Source organism: Diabrotica undecimpunctata, chromosome 4, assembly GCF_040954645.1.
Source record: "Diabrotica undecimpunctata isolate CICGRU chromosome 4, icDiaUnde3, whole genome shotgun sequence".
Classification (NCBI taxonomy): Eukaryota; Metazoa; Arthropoda; class Insecta; order Coleoptera; family Chrysomelidae; genus Diabrotica; species Diabrotica undecimpunctata.
The window spans coordinates 5,952,329-5,965,658 of NC_092806.1; the positions used below are offsets into that span (position 1 = coordinate 5,952,329).

General features: G+C 31.9%; 1 protein-coding gene across 7 annotated transcripts in view; it reads left to right on the plus strand.

Moving 5' to 3' along the window:
• hts (adducin 1-like protein hts) overlaps window positions 1–13,330 on the plus strand; it is a 134,797-nt gene that overhangs the window by 104,810 nt on the left and 16,657 nt on the right. For 5 of the 7 annotated variants that reach the window (XM_072528753.1, XM_072528751.1, XM_072528756.1 and 2 more), the window contains 6 exons: window positions 544–670; window positions 5,415–5,534; window positions 8,683–8,968; window positions 10,112–10,234; window positions 11,699–11,770; window positions 13,258–13,320. In XM_072528753.1, the coding sequence (XP_072384854.1) occupies window positions 544–670; window positions 5,415–5,534; window positions 8,683–8,968; window positions 10,112–10,234; window positions 11,699–11,770; window positions 13,258–13,320 (791 nt within the window). The remainder of the gene's footprint in view (window positions 1–543; window positions 671–5,414; window positions 5,535–8,682; window positions 8,969–10,111; window positions 10,235–11,698; window positions 11,771–13,257; window positions 13,321–13,330) is intronic. The other 2 variants (XM_072528757.1, XM_072528758.1) reach the window with 1 other exon arrangement.

The following is a 13,330-nucleotide window of genomic DNA, read 5'->3' on the forward strand; positions in this document are numbered from 1 at the left end:
AATACATCTTTCCTTGTTGTAAATATGTCGCCAGTCTGACTTCTGGATTGTCTTGTGGTTGCCTTGAATTCTTTTCTGTTGATGTTAACTTCCTTATAGAATGCTCTGAATTATTTCTCTCTATTGAAGTTTTCTATATATGTAAGTTCCTCATTTAGGTAGTTTCGTTTTTTTTCTTTTGTGTATCCTCTTTTCTTCTCTTCTCTTTGTCTGGTAATTCTCTACAGTTGTCTTAGTTTGTCGGGTAAGCGCCTTTCTGTAGCTTTCATTTTTTTTTGTGTTGCATTCTTGCATTCATCGTCAAATATAGCATTTATTCACTTTAACTGCAAAATATCCTATTTAACAAATTATTATTGTGATAACTTATTTTGATTTATTTTTTTATTTTATTTTTTTTATTTTATTTTATTTTTATTATATTTATTTTATTTTCTTTATTGTAATTTTTTTATCTAATTCTTATTTTACTTATTTTATATTATTTATTTTGTTATAATTTTTTCATCAATACTTAATTAAATATGGTTATTCTTTTTGCAGACTCTGGAGAAAACTTGAAGGCGGTAGGAAAGGCAACGATCGCAGCAGATGGTTGAATTCGCCCAACACCTATCAGAAAGTGGAAATTTTGGAAACCGGTACACCCGATCCCAAGAAAATCACAAAGGTAGAATTCATTAAGTTCGAAAATAAATAAATAACTTCAGTAACACTTGTCATTGATAAGATAGATAGATAATTAAAACATATTAGGTACATTCCCATTTAGCTTTTAGGACTGCTTTTAAGGTTAAAGTGAGCAAAGTACAGGGCGTTTCTAATCATTCATTATTATTAAGAGAATTCCAAGATGGCCGGCTCTTTTTGGTCTGTCAACTGTCAATTCTTCTTTTCGGTTTGCCAGTTGTTCTTTTTTGTCTGTCAATTGTCAAGTCATCCAATTCGTCTTCTTTTCGGCTGTCAGTTCTTCTGTTTGTCTGTCAAATCGGCTCACAGTTCTGTCTTATCTGCCAAAATGTTGCCTGTCACTTCAGACATGGGTGCGATCTGCCAAATGTCCTCTACCACTTTTTACACAGTCAAATCTTCTGTCAAGGTCAAATTTAAACTGTCTTCTTCTTTCCCCCAATTCTTCTTTTCTTATTGCCTAAACGACTTAACCTATACGACAGTGTGATATGTTATATCACAGGATGTACCGAATAAAATATTCGATGTAGAAAAATTAAACGCAACGACATTGCCAAAAGGGCATTACATCGTATCTCCGTTGTTACTGGTCCGATTGGAGCGCGTGATGCGTTAATTAAAAAGGGGGAGGGGATAGCGAACATATTAAGACAGAAGAAACAAATTTTGATTTATTGACTTAAATAAATACAAACCTGACTTAGTGAAAAATAAAAACTGATCGAATCCTAGCATATGGAACATCTAATAAAACTTACCCGAAGGACAGACGACTCAAAAGAATTGCTGGGAAGCTCAGGCTTGGCTGCAGGAAGCTCAAGACCGACTAAACTGGACGAAATTAGGGGAGGCCTATGTTCAACTTTGGACACAGAAGGCTGGATGATGATGTGACATTTTGGAATTAAGATTAAAATGTTATATATCGATTATTAAAGAAATTTTACACAAAAAAATTAATTTTTTAGATGAACTTGTGCTCAAAACAAAAAAGAATGAATGTTTATCAAGTTTATGTACCGTAACTGACAAGATACAGTTGAAAATTGAAACGCCCTGTATCAAATCAATACTTTTAATATTATCGTAGACTGAATTTTCTTAGTTTCATAATTTTTAATGTGTTGTAAAAGTAACCTAACAATCTTTATACAAAACATTCAATAGAAAATTCAAAACACAATGAACATGCACAATATATCATAAAATTAAGGAAACAAAAAAAAACATTTTGTGCAATTTTATTTTAATAATATATTATATTTTTAATTGAAGCGATATTGTGTTGATATTTTTAAAGTATATTTTATTTAGAGCTTTTTATGTAGGATTTCAAAGCATTATATTTTCATTAATTATAAATACAAGTGTTAGAGTTATGTGCCATGATGTTTTGGACTATCAAAATTATTTCCACACAGAAAAGTCTAAAAAAATTTACGCAAAATGCATATATATATTGTGTAAGCATTTTTCCAGAGGAATTTTAGTTTAGCAACAATTTGGTCAAACCTGTCAAAATTGAAGCTTCTTTAAGTTTCTTTATTATTACCCAAGAAACGATTTGTACTCTATATAAATCTATACTTTTTTTTTATAATTATATTCATTCGTCTATTTCCCTTTCAATTGAGTATTTTTATTCATTTTTAATTGTAAACCAATTTCGTGATTTCGAATGTTACTGAGAATTCGTAAATAGACGAGATATTTAACAAAGTGTCGTACCGTGATCGATGTCAACGTCGTTCGGGTTGAAGCGGTATGAAACTGAAAATCTGCGCTGGTTTTTCTTTGCTAGAGAGATTTTTTTATGGTAATATCAATGGATATATATATATATATATATATATATATATATATATATATATATATATATATATATATATATATATTGACTTGACTTATAAAAAACTAATGTAGTTTGACTAACTATAGTTTGCATATAAATATCCCTTGCGATGTAGCAAATTTTAAATATTTTATAAAATTTAAAACAATTTATGACCAAGAGCTAAGTAGATAGTAAGCCGCTTCATCACACTTTGTGTTACGTTTGATGTTACGTTTTTTGTCTCATGTCACGTATTACGACACGTTTTATGTCACGTTTTATGTCAAATGTTACGTATTATGTCAAATGTCACGTTCTATATCAAATGTCATATGTCACGTGTGGACGCGCGTCCATTTTCTGTGAACCTAACATAATACGTGACGTAATATGTGACATAAAACGTGAAATTTTTTAGAGAACGTGACAATATACGCCCCCACCAAAAAAATGTCGCTTACACTAAAAAAATTAAGTCAGAGATCAAAATGTGGCTTACTATGTGTATATAAAATGTCATTAAGGAGAATTCTTCTTCTTCTTTTTATGTAGACATGACTCTGCCTGTTTTTCAATGTGCCTCCAGTAAGTTGTCGTTCCGTCGTTTTCGTGGTCTTCATACTGATAGTCTTCCTATTTGGGAATCGTCTCTTGCTGTCTTTACTACTCCATTTGTTGTCATTGTTGTCATATGATCGTTTCATTCTACTTGCCATTTTTTTTTTCATCTCTGCTGTTTCTAACATCTTTTTTGTCCTCTGTGTCAGGTCGTGTTTCTGTGCGTATGTATAATATTATTTTAATCGTCGTAATAATTATATGCGCGAAGTGGATGTTCAACACTATAATATCTAACACAGTTTATAGACCGAGAGCTAGTTATAATTTTACAGAACACTTGTGTATGAGTATTTTTAGCAATGTCAACATGCACTCGAAGATCTTACTGCAGAATAGTGGATTTTTATCTAAAATATAGATATACAATACAAATATGGAAATCCAACAAATGAGCATACAGTGGGTATACCTTGCTAGGTAGCAATCTTGAACCCTCCATATCTTAACACCACTTTATAGACCGGGAGCTGCTGGATAATGTTTTTAAAACATTTTTAGCGTTGCAAACACGAAATCGAAGATCTATTTGCAAGACTAGTTAGAGAGTTAATTTTTTTAATAGTTTAGGAACATTTGGAAGCGTTTTTAATCGAAAAATAGATTAAGAAGTGTTCCCTAGTTGTGAAAATATAGGATTACTTTACTAAAAAACGTGAATGAAAAAGGTAATCATTTGTAATGATAATTGAAATAATTTCCTAGAGCAGCACACTTGATATAAGTGACAATCTTGCAGGAGAGTATGATATACCTTCATGTCGAACATTCTCGACAATCTGATAGTTATAAAGTTCTACTAAAATAAGCAGCTAACTGTCTTAATGAGAATTGTAATTATAAAAATAATGTTCTATCCAAAATATGAGGTTTTAAAAAAAATTCCCAAACTTCAAACAAATCCAAATTGAAAAAAATTGTGATTTATTTTCATTTAATGGAGTAAATAATGTTACAATAATAGAAATGTTACAAGAAGATAGTTTCATACTCGTTCTATATTAATCTCAAGAAAATACAATAATTGTGAAATCATTTGACTCAATTTAAATATATATATATATATATATATATATATATATATATATATATATATATATATATATATATATATATATATATATATATATATATATATATATATATATATATATATATTTGACCTAATTATTTTCTATTTCAAGTAATGTAAAGTTCACCATTAGCTTTCCACCTATCGACGAAGTGAAGCCTGTTTTTGTATGAACTACTTCGTAAATGTTGAAAATGATGTGTTGCTTTATAAAATACACTCTGTATTATTTCTCATTTCAACGAACAACATTTAATCAACTTTTAAATCGTATTTGTTCTTTTCTTCGACTTCCGAATTTGTTTATTAAAGAAAAATTTAATGTTGTTGATTTTTGTCGTGCACTATAATTTTGGTAGTCCCTTTTGCTATATAAGTGTACTCAGATAATGTACTAACAAATATATAGGTCTGTTTATGTGGCCTAAAGTTGCAATATTTTGTGCTTCTATAATAAAGCTATTTGTTGTACATAAATTGTATTAATAACGTCCTTTGACCTATTACGCTTCTTTGCCATAATATATCCTAATCTGCTAACCAGTCCTAAACTCAATGTGCCAAGTGTCTTGTCGAATTTGTAATGATATGGATCATGGAGCTTAAGTAATTAAACGTTTTGTGTATAATATCCCGTTTTGTGAATTTATTTGTTTTAAATGTAAAACTAAGGACACTTGAGAAGAAAAGTGAACGTTGTATAAGACAAATAAATTCGAACTAGGTAAATGACAAATTTGAACTATATTTATGAATATATAGTGAACATTTTTCGAACTGTGTTGCGAGTATTATTAGTTTTTTTTGTATTATTTTTTTGCACTAATGAAGTTGATTTAATTTTTTAATATATATAAAACTATGTTTTTGTAATATATTTATGGATAATTGACTTACTAAGTCGTATACATTTTCATAGATAGTTTTTGTCAAAAATGTGTGAGTGGTCTGCTGCATTTATACAATCTCATGTTGGCTTAAGTATCTACTATAAGGGCATGCTCCATATCAATACAAAAGTCAACAAAACCAGCACATTTAATGTATATTCTGTACAAATAAAGCTTTCTACTAACATTTTTGACAAAGGGCAACATTTTGGCACACTTCGGACGTTGTATATACTCAAATAATTTTCAAAGAACTAATAATTATAACGGTAAACGACATTCTAATGTGCTGGTTTTGTCATTTCAGTGGGTAGCCGAAGCATCATCACCTAGCCATTCAAGCAGCACACCCGTTAAAATTGAATCGGCTCTTCAGTTCGTGCCCATAGGTACTAATCCAAAGGAATTCAAACAAAAACAACAACAGGTAAGTCTTATTTTTTATATTATAATAAAATACAATATGTTTTATCAAACAAATCATATATGTAGCAAGCCCAAGTGTCAGAAAAAGTTTTGTTTGGGAGAGCAATTACGTTTGACCCAAACTTTACCCTCTTACGACATTGTGCCGTTTCCAAAAATTGGTTTCATTGAAAAGTGATTTTGATTCCTTGTAGGCTACTGTTTTGATTTTGAAATTCCGTTGATTCTCTTAGATGATTTTTTGAAAAAAAAAAAAATACCATATCATTAAAGAAAATGTTAACAATGTCCGAAAACATTCCTACAATGATTCAAATTATCCCGATAATCAAGTTTTTGAGTTGTTCAGATATAATAAACAATTCTTTCAAGACCGTTGGGGCAAAATGTGTTGCCCCACGTTGGGCCCCAAAATCGTTACGTGTTAAAGATGTTTCAAAACCTCGTGAACCTCGTAAATACGCAAGCCCGAAAAAATAAATGGACCCTAAAAACATTTACCATTTTAATTTCATAGGAAATTAGGCGACAGGGTAGGATTTACACGTGCTAATGATGTCGAATATTTCCAATAAACGTGGTATATTATGTTTCTCTAATCTTAAACATTCCAGTTAGTCATCGAATTTTTATTTTATCTCACATTGAAAAATGTAATAAAAATTTACGACTTCCCGTCTTCACTGCCGATAAGAATTGCTGTGTAAAAATGTAAAATATTTACATTGCATTAATTTGGCTTATAAATAAACCTCTTAATAACTGAAACAAATCTAGAGGACAAATAAATAAATAACAAATCAATGTATGATAAAAGAACATTTTCCTGCTTATTTAACATATACTTTTTGTGCAAGGCTCAAAGATTCATCATAAGTGGCTCAACAAACCGTTGTGGATCTTGGCCTGCTCACAAAGAAGTCGCCACTCCTGTCGATTCTTGGTAACTTCCCTCCATCTTCTAACCCTTAGAATCTGTAGGTCTTCTTCCACATCATCAATCTATCTCATTCGTGGTCGTCATCTGCTTCTTGTGCCCTCTGGTTTTGAAAATGTTAATCTCTTCGTGTATTCGTGATCTGACATCCTAGCAATGTGTCCAGCCCATCTATGTCTTTGCACTTTAACGAATTTCACAATATCAGGATCGGTGTATAACTGATATAGTTCAAAGTTGTACCTTCCACGCCATAGCCCATTTTCATTTACGGCACCAAAAATCTTTCTAAGAATTTTTCTCTCAAAAATACCAAGAAGTCTTTCATCATCATTTTAGAAGGTCCACGTTTCAGCCCCTATATTGCTATGCATCTTCTTATTTCGTCGCTTGTTGCATTTACTAGCAATCCAAGATATGTGAATTCTTTGACTTGCTCAAAGGTGTGGTTGTTAATTTGAATTCTCTGTTGAATATTTCGGGGGGTTTTAGAAACCAACATATATTTGGTTTTTCCCTCGTTTACCACAAGTCCTAATTCACTTGCCGCGTCCGCAAGCCTTGTACAACACTGCACCATGTCTCTTATACTTCTGCCCACTATAACTATAAAAATAGTTCCATTGATTGTAATATTTAATTGTCTGATTGCCTTTTCCAAAGCAATAAAAAAAGAGGAGACACGCCAGCGCGTCCCCCTGTCTTAGACCATTATTAATGTCAAAGAACGTAGAGTTTTCTCCTTCATTTCTAACGCATGAGCTTACGTTTTGCATTGTTAGTTGGGTCAACTTAACTAACTTAGGTGGGATCCCAAAGTCTATCATTGTATTATATGATGCAATTCTTTTCACACTGTCATAGGCTGCTTTGAAGTTGACGAAGAGATAGTGTGTATCTATGTTATATTCTAGAGACTTTTCTAGAATCTGCCTATGTGCTTGAATTTGATATGTAGTTGACTTTCCAGCAGTAAATTCGCATTGATATTGACCAATAATATCCTTTGTCTATGTTTAAGTCTTTCAAACAATACATTGCCGAAGATTTTATACGCAGATGATAACAGAGTAATGCCTCTATAGTTCTTACACTCCAGTTGATCACCCTTTTTTTATGAAACGGACATATTATTCCCTTTAGTCACTCTTCTGGTACCATTTCATTCTGTCATACAAGTACTATTAGTTTATGGATTGCTGCAAAAACTTAATCAACATCTTATTTTATACATTTCCGAACAGATTTCATCGATTCCTGGGGCTTTATTATATTTAAGTTTTAGGATGGCATTTGAAACTTCTTCTCTTGTTCGGTCTTCACTGTGTAGTTGACGTTGTCGATTTTGTTGATTGTCTATGTTGTAACCTTCTTGAATATCGTTTATATTTCGATATTCGCTGTAATGTTGTGCCCATCTGTTAAGAACTGAGTTTTTATCTTCAGCTCAAAGAGAAGGCTCAAAGATTACAGAATTTTATTTTAAAATAACTCCAATGAAGATAAATCCTTTTCTACACATTTGAATCAATTTTTGACGCAGTTCTTTCACTCTCTGTAGTAGGAAACTTCGAAATATATGTTTTTTTCACGTCTGCGATAAATATTGCTCAAAAGTTTATTTTTGAAATACCAAAACAAAACCAAGTCATTTGGTAAAAAATCAAGGATTATTAGTGCGTAGACTGTGTTATTTCATTTCAACAAATCAGACAAAGATAAAATCACGACAATATAATAACTTTGGGATCAAACTTGTTGCCCCACGTTGGGCGCCAAATATATAACTTGTTAAGTTATGTATCTTTATGCGCTATCACACTTCTCAGCGAGAATGTATGTCTGTTCTTGTATGAAATAATAATATACATAGACAAAATATAGGAAATAAGCATGTCAGAGATAAAAACAGAATTTATTAAATTACTTGACAAATTGCTTGTACATAAAAAGTTTCAGTAAAAAAAAACGTGTTGAATTTTTGGATCCTAAGTGTATTTCATTTTGTTAAAGAACTACAAGAAATTTTTTATTAGTGCCAGATGGATTTAAATTTTAATAGCATTAACAGATTGAAGTTTTATCCATAGGCTGACTTTTTCCGTGCTTCAAAGTTTGTTACAAAGTGTTTTAATGCTCTTCACATCTTCAGTTATATATTAAGTTTTGCGAGTATTTAATACATCTAATATGACTATATTTTTGTCCAAAGATCAAAGATTACAGACGAGCAGACAAAATTTCTGCCGGTCCTCAATCTCACATCTTGGAAGGCGTAACGTGGGAGGAAGCTAAAAAAATGCAGGACGCCACAGTAACTCAAACAGGCGATCACGTAGTGCTAATGGGAGCCGCGTCGAAGGGCATTATCCAGAGAGGGCATCAACACAACGCCATGGTATACAAATCGCCTTACGCCAAGAATCCTTTCGATAGCATCACAGACGAAGAACTCAACGAATATAAGAAAGTCGTAGAAAAGAAAGCTAAGGGTGAATGTAAGTATATACTTCTTTTATTATTCAGTTTATAATATACACAAGTGAAAAAGCAACTATTTGTCATCGTTAATTGCCTAATTATTTCTCAAAAAACCCCTCTTCGTAAAGATCAGTGTAGTTTTTCATACATTTGAATCAATTTTTGATCCCGAGCCAGGAAATCACGTATGTCAGATCTAAAAACAGAATTGATTAAATTACTTGACCATCTAATGCCTTGCCCTGTACATAATAAGTTTCAGTACAAGAACCTTTTCCCTTTTATTGAACATAAGCTTTTTGTGCAAGGCTCAAATATTACAGAATTTTATTTCAAAATAACTCCAATGAAGATAAATCCTTTTCAAGACATTTGAATCAATTTTTGACGCAGTTCTTTCACTCTCTGGAGTAGGAAACTTAGAAATATGTATGTTAAACAAGTCAATAATTTTTCATGACTTCGATAAATGTTGCTCAAAAATTTATTTTTGAAGTATGAAAACAAAACCAAGTCATTTGGTAAAAAATCAAGAATTGTTAGTGCCTCTACTGTGTTGTTTCATTGTTTGTTGTCGAAACTTACATTTAAAACACATCGACCCTTTCCTCCGGCTTCTTATAAATATTCCTCGGAGATGTATTTTGGACGAATAAGAACAAATCCAAATCATTTGAGTACAAAAGAAGGGAAATGGGGTTTCTGACTGTGTTCAAGGCTGACTGGAGTGGTACTTGCTTAAGTACCTGTAAGAAATCGCATAAAAATACCTTTGTTTATGTGGATCATGAAGAGCCAATTTTGGACGACCTTCACGAAAGTTGTCCTAAATCGATGTTCGACCACGAATAACATCAGCAAATCAGTAGAACCACTTTAGTGAAAGACTAGACTGACATGCCTAGAGGTTTGGGAAGAGCTCCCTGAAGAAGACAATTTCATAGTTCCTAAAAATTATTACAATTTATAAATTAACATATATAATCAATTGTTTGTTTATTTTATTATTTGTCTGTCATAATAAATATAATATAATGTCAGACCAATCAAATAAACTTCTCAAAATGATCAAATCTTACTAAGAGTCATATCAGTTTTTTTTTGAACCAGCTGTTCGTTAGGTTATCAAATAATTTAAATAACAATGATTATTGTTTTAGATGACACTGACTACAGTGAATCAGAAGGCCTTTCGTCTGCAGCTTTGAACAAAAGAATTGAAGATATGCAAATTAGGTCTCCAACTTCTGTTACTAGTGAGACAGAGGAAGAAAGTAGAGATGGTAAGTGACGATTTTTATGTGCGCCAAATAATTAAGAAATAAAATCTTACATATATATTTATATAGTGACATTTCATCAAAGATTTACAGCTTCAATCAAATATCAATACAGATGCATTATTATAAATCACTTTCCACTTTCCTACATATATTTAGGTAATAGAAATATTAATATCCTTTGTCTTCAAATCCTTCCAGGAACTCGGCGTTTAGTATTGGGTGGTTCTTATTTTTAACTTAAGCTTCCCCATTTTTAGATATATAATAAGCAATACCACATGCTTTGGTAAAAAAATCAAAATCAAAATAACTTCTTATTTAGTGAAATGATAGTGTGAAATATCTCACAAAATTAAAGAAAACTATGTCTTAAAGACAGAGTACTACTTATTGAAGGCATGCTGTATTTATGACTTAGTGCTACAGTCCGTGATGGCCGAAGACTTAGCCAAGCAGATTTATTCTCAGATTTTCTCAATCTAGCTGAGATGGGGTTTTACCCAATGCTTTTTGCTTTTTGGGATTCCTCACTAGAATTTATTCGCTGATAACACTTGTAGCATATAAACATCCATTCTCAGCTGCTAACCACGACTTTATTCCACGTCCGAACATTTATTGTATATTTTATTTGAAACTTAAGTAGTATTCAAACTTATCACTATTTCGTGTGACATTTCTGTATCATCTCTGTACTTGTTTCTCTCGACATTCATTTTTAAATTCACTCTGAGCACTTGCTTACTTTACCAAGATAGCTATAGTTTTTTTACAGCTATACTATAATATGGAGTGGAATCATGGACGTTAAATCTAGACACAATGAGACGACTTAACGCCTTTGAAATGTGGACCTATAGAAGAATTATGAGTTTTCTAGGTAGATAGAGTTACGAACAATGAAGTACTGAGAAGAATAGGTAAAGAGAAGGAAGTTGAACTTAAAATTAAAGAAAGAAAGCTACAGTATCTCGGACATGTGATGCTGGGCGAGAAGTATGGCATCCTGCGACTCATAATGCAAGGAAAGTTAGATGGCAGAAGAAGCATCGGAAGAAGACGAATTTCATGGCTCAAGAACCTGAGAGAATGGTTTGGATGCAGCTCAAAACAACTTTTTAGAGCTACTGCCTCAAAAATTAAAATAGCTATGATGATTGCCAACCTCCGTAGCGGAGATGGCACCTGAAGAAGTCTGTAACTGTAACTGACTGTAACAAACAAGACAAGAAAACACTAAGTTGTCACGTCATGCATAAGTCTGTCAGTAATTTCCCTGATTCAAATTCATAATAGGCAACTTAAATTACGCGGCTCAGAGTAGTAGGTCAGGATCTAGACATTAGTCAAATTACCCTCTTAGCGACTTTAGGTGGATCATGGTGCGCTTGTTTAGATTTTTATAAACTTCTTACAACAGTTTTGTGTTGTTGACTACTTTAAAGTATTTATTTTATATTGCAGAACCTCAAATCTTACGGATAGAAACGAAGACCGTTCCCAAACCTAGTCAACCAGAAGTTGTATTAAGCGATGGTAAGTTCACAGCTTATACGAGTATGATAAGGGTTTATGTGTGTTCGCTTATATAGTTTGAAGAGAGCTTTTCATTTAGATATGAATATAAAGTGAATATAACTGTGTGTTTTTTTCGGTATCAGATATTGATAATAATTGACGGAAGGGGGGTAAGTGTACGTTATAGGAAAGGTCATTTTTTCATTTTTATAGATTGTTTTATACACGAAGCAGTTGAGAGTTTGATCATAATTTTAGAATAGAAGTTTACGATAAGGTATATGTACAACATATTCACAATAGAGTTAGTTATTTTTAACACTATTTATAAAATATAAGCTTTAAATATATACAGTTTGGTCTTACATATGCTATATAAAAAAGTTTATAAATATATCTAGCAAAAAACTACTACATTAACATGAAACTGAAGTGATAGTAGAAACAGGATCACATTGAGCACAATCTTACGTTCTTTTATATAAAAAATTTCCGCGCTCAGGTAAATGAAAATTACTCGGGAAGAACCGCGTTGAGAATGTAAAACTCAATGTTTCGGCACCCATTTTGGAGCCATTACCAAGAGGGATATGGTTCCATTCGAGTTCGAGGTCTCAATCTGCCTACTCCCCTCACTCGTGACGTACAAGTAGAAATACAAGAACAATCAAACGGCACTGAGGTCTCAATCCGTCGACCCGACTCCTCAGTGTCAAGTGACGATAAGAGGCATACCTGTCGTACTCCTCTTTTAATATTAGAAGCCTGTGTCCAAACCGTCTACTAAAACTGATGTTTGATTCCGATACAAATTTGTCTCTTAGAACTTCGACCAATATACAGTACTTAACACGATCAAATACCTTTTGGAAGTCAATAAAACAACAGTACATGTCTTTTTTTGATGTAACCTGTCAAATTACGTGTAGAAAGAAAAATATGTCTAACCTCACTTATATTTATATAGATATTAGATCAAATTTTTGTATGTTTTGTTTTATTTAATGATTATCCAGAACATAATCACTAAAGTACCTTTAGTCATCCAGAACATAATCACTAAAGGTACTTTAGTGAATATGTTATGGATAATCATTAAATAAAACAAAACATACAACAAATTTGATCAAATATCTATGTAAATAAAAGTGAGGTTAGACATACTAAAAACTAAAGTACCTTTAGTGATTATGTTCTGGATTGAAACTAGCAAGTTATATGATCCCCAAATTGTATATATTTAAATGATTAGAACTTTTTGAATATTTTTAGTTATGACATCTTTATGAAGAGCTTTTGGATATGCCACGAATGTTATTTGATGTTTGTGAATTACCAAATGTAGCATCTTATGCATGTATCACGTCTTGTTAATGTATTTTTAATTACGAATAAATATTAAACATTTGTTGTAATTCAACTCATCAAATATATCAGCATGTCTCAAGTTTTTTGTGTTATTTTGAAGCATGTTTGACATTTTATTTTATTTTTTGCATGTGTAGTTGAAAGTTCCCCCATAGAAAACTTCCTTAAAGCCGAGCGTGTCTCTGCAAATAGTTATAGGGGTAAGTAGTT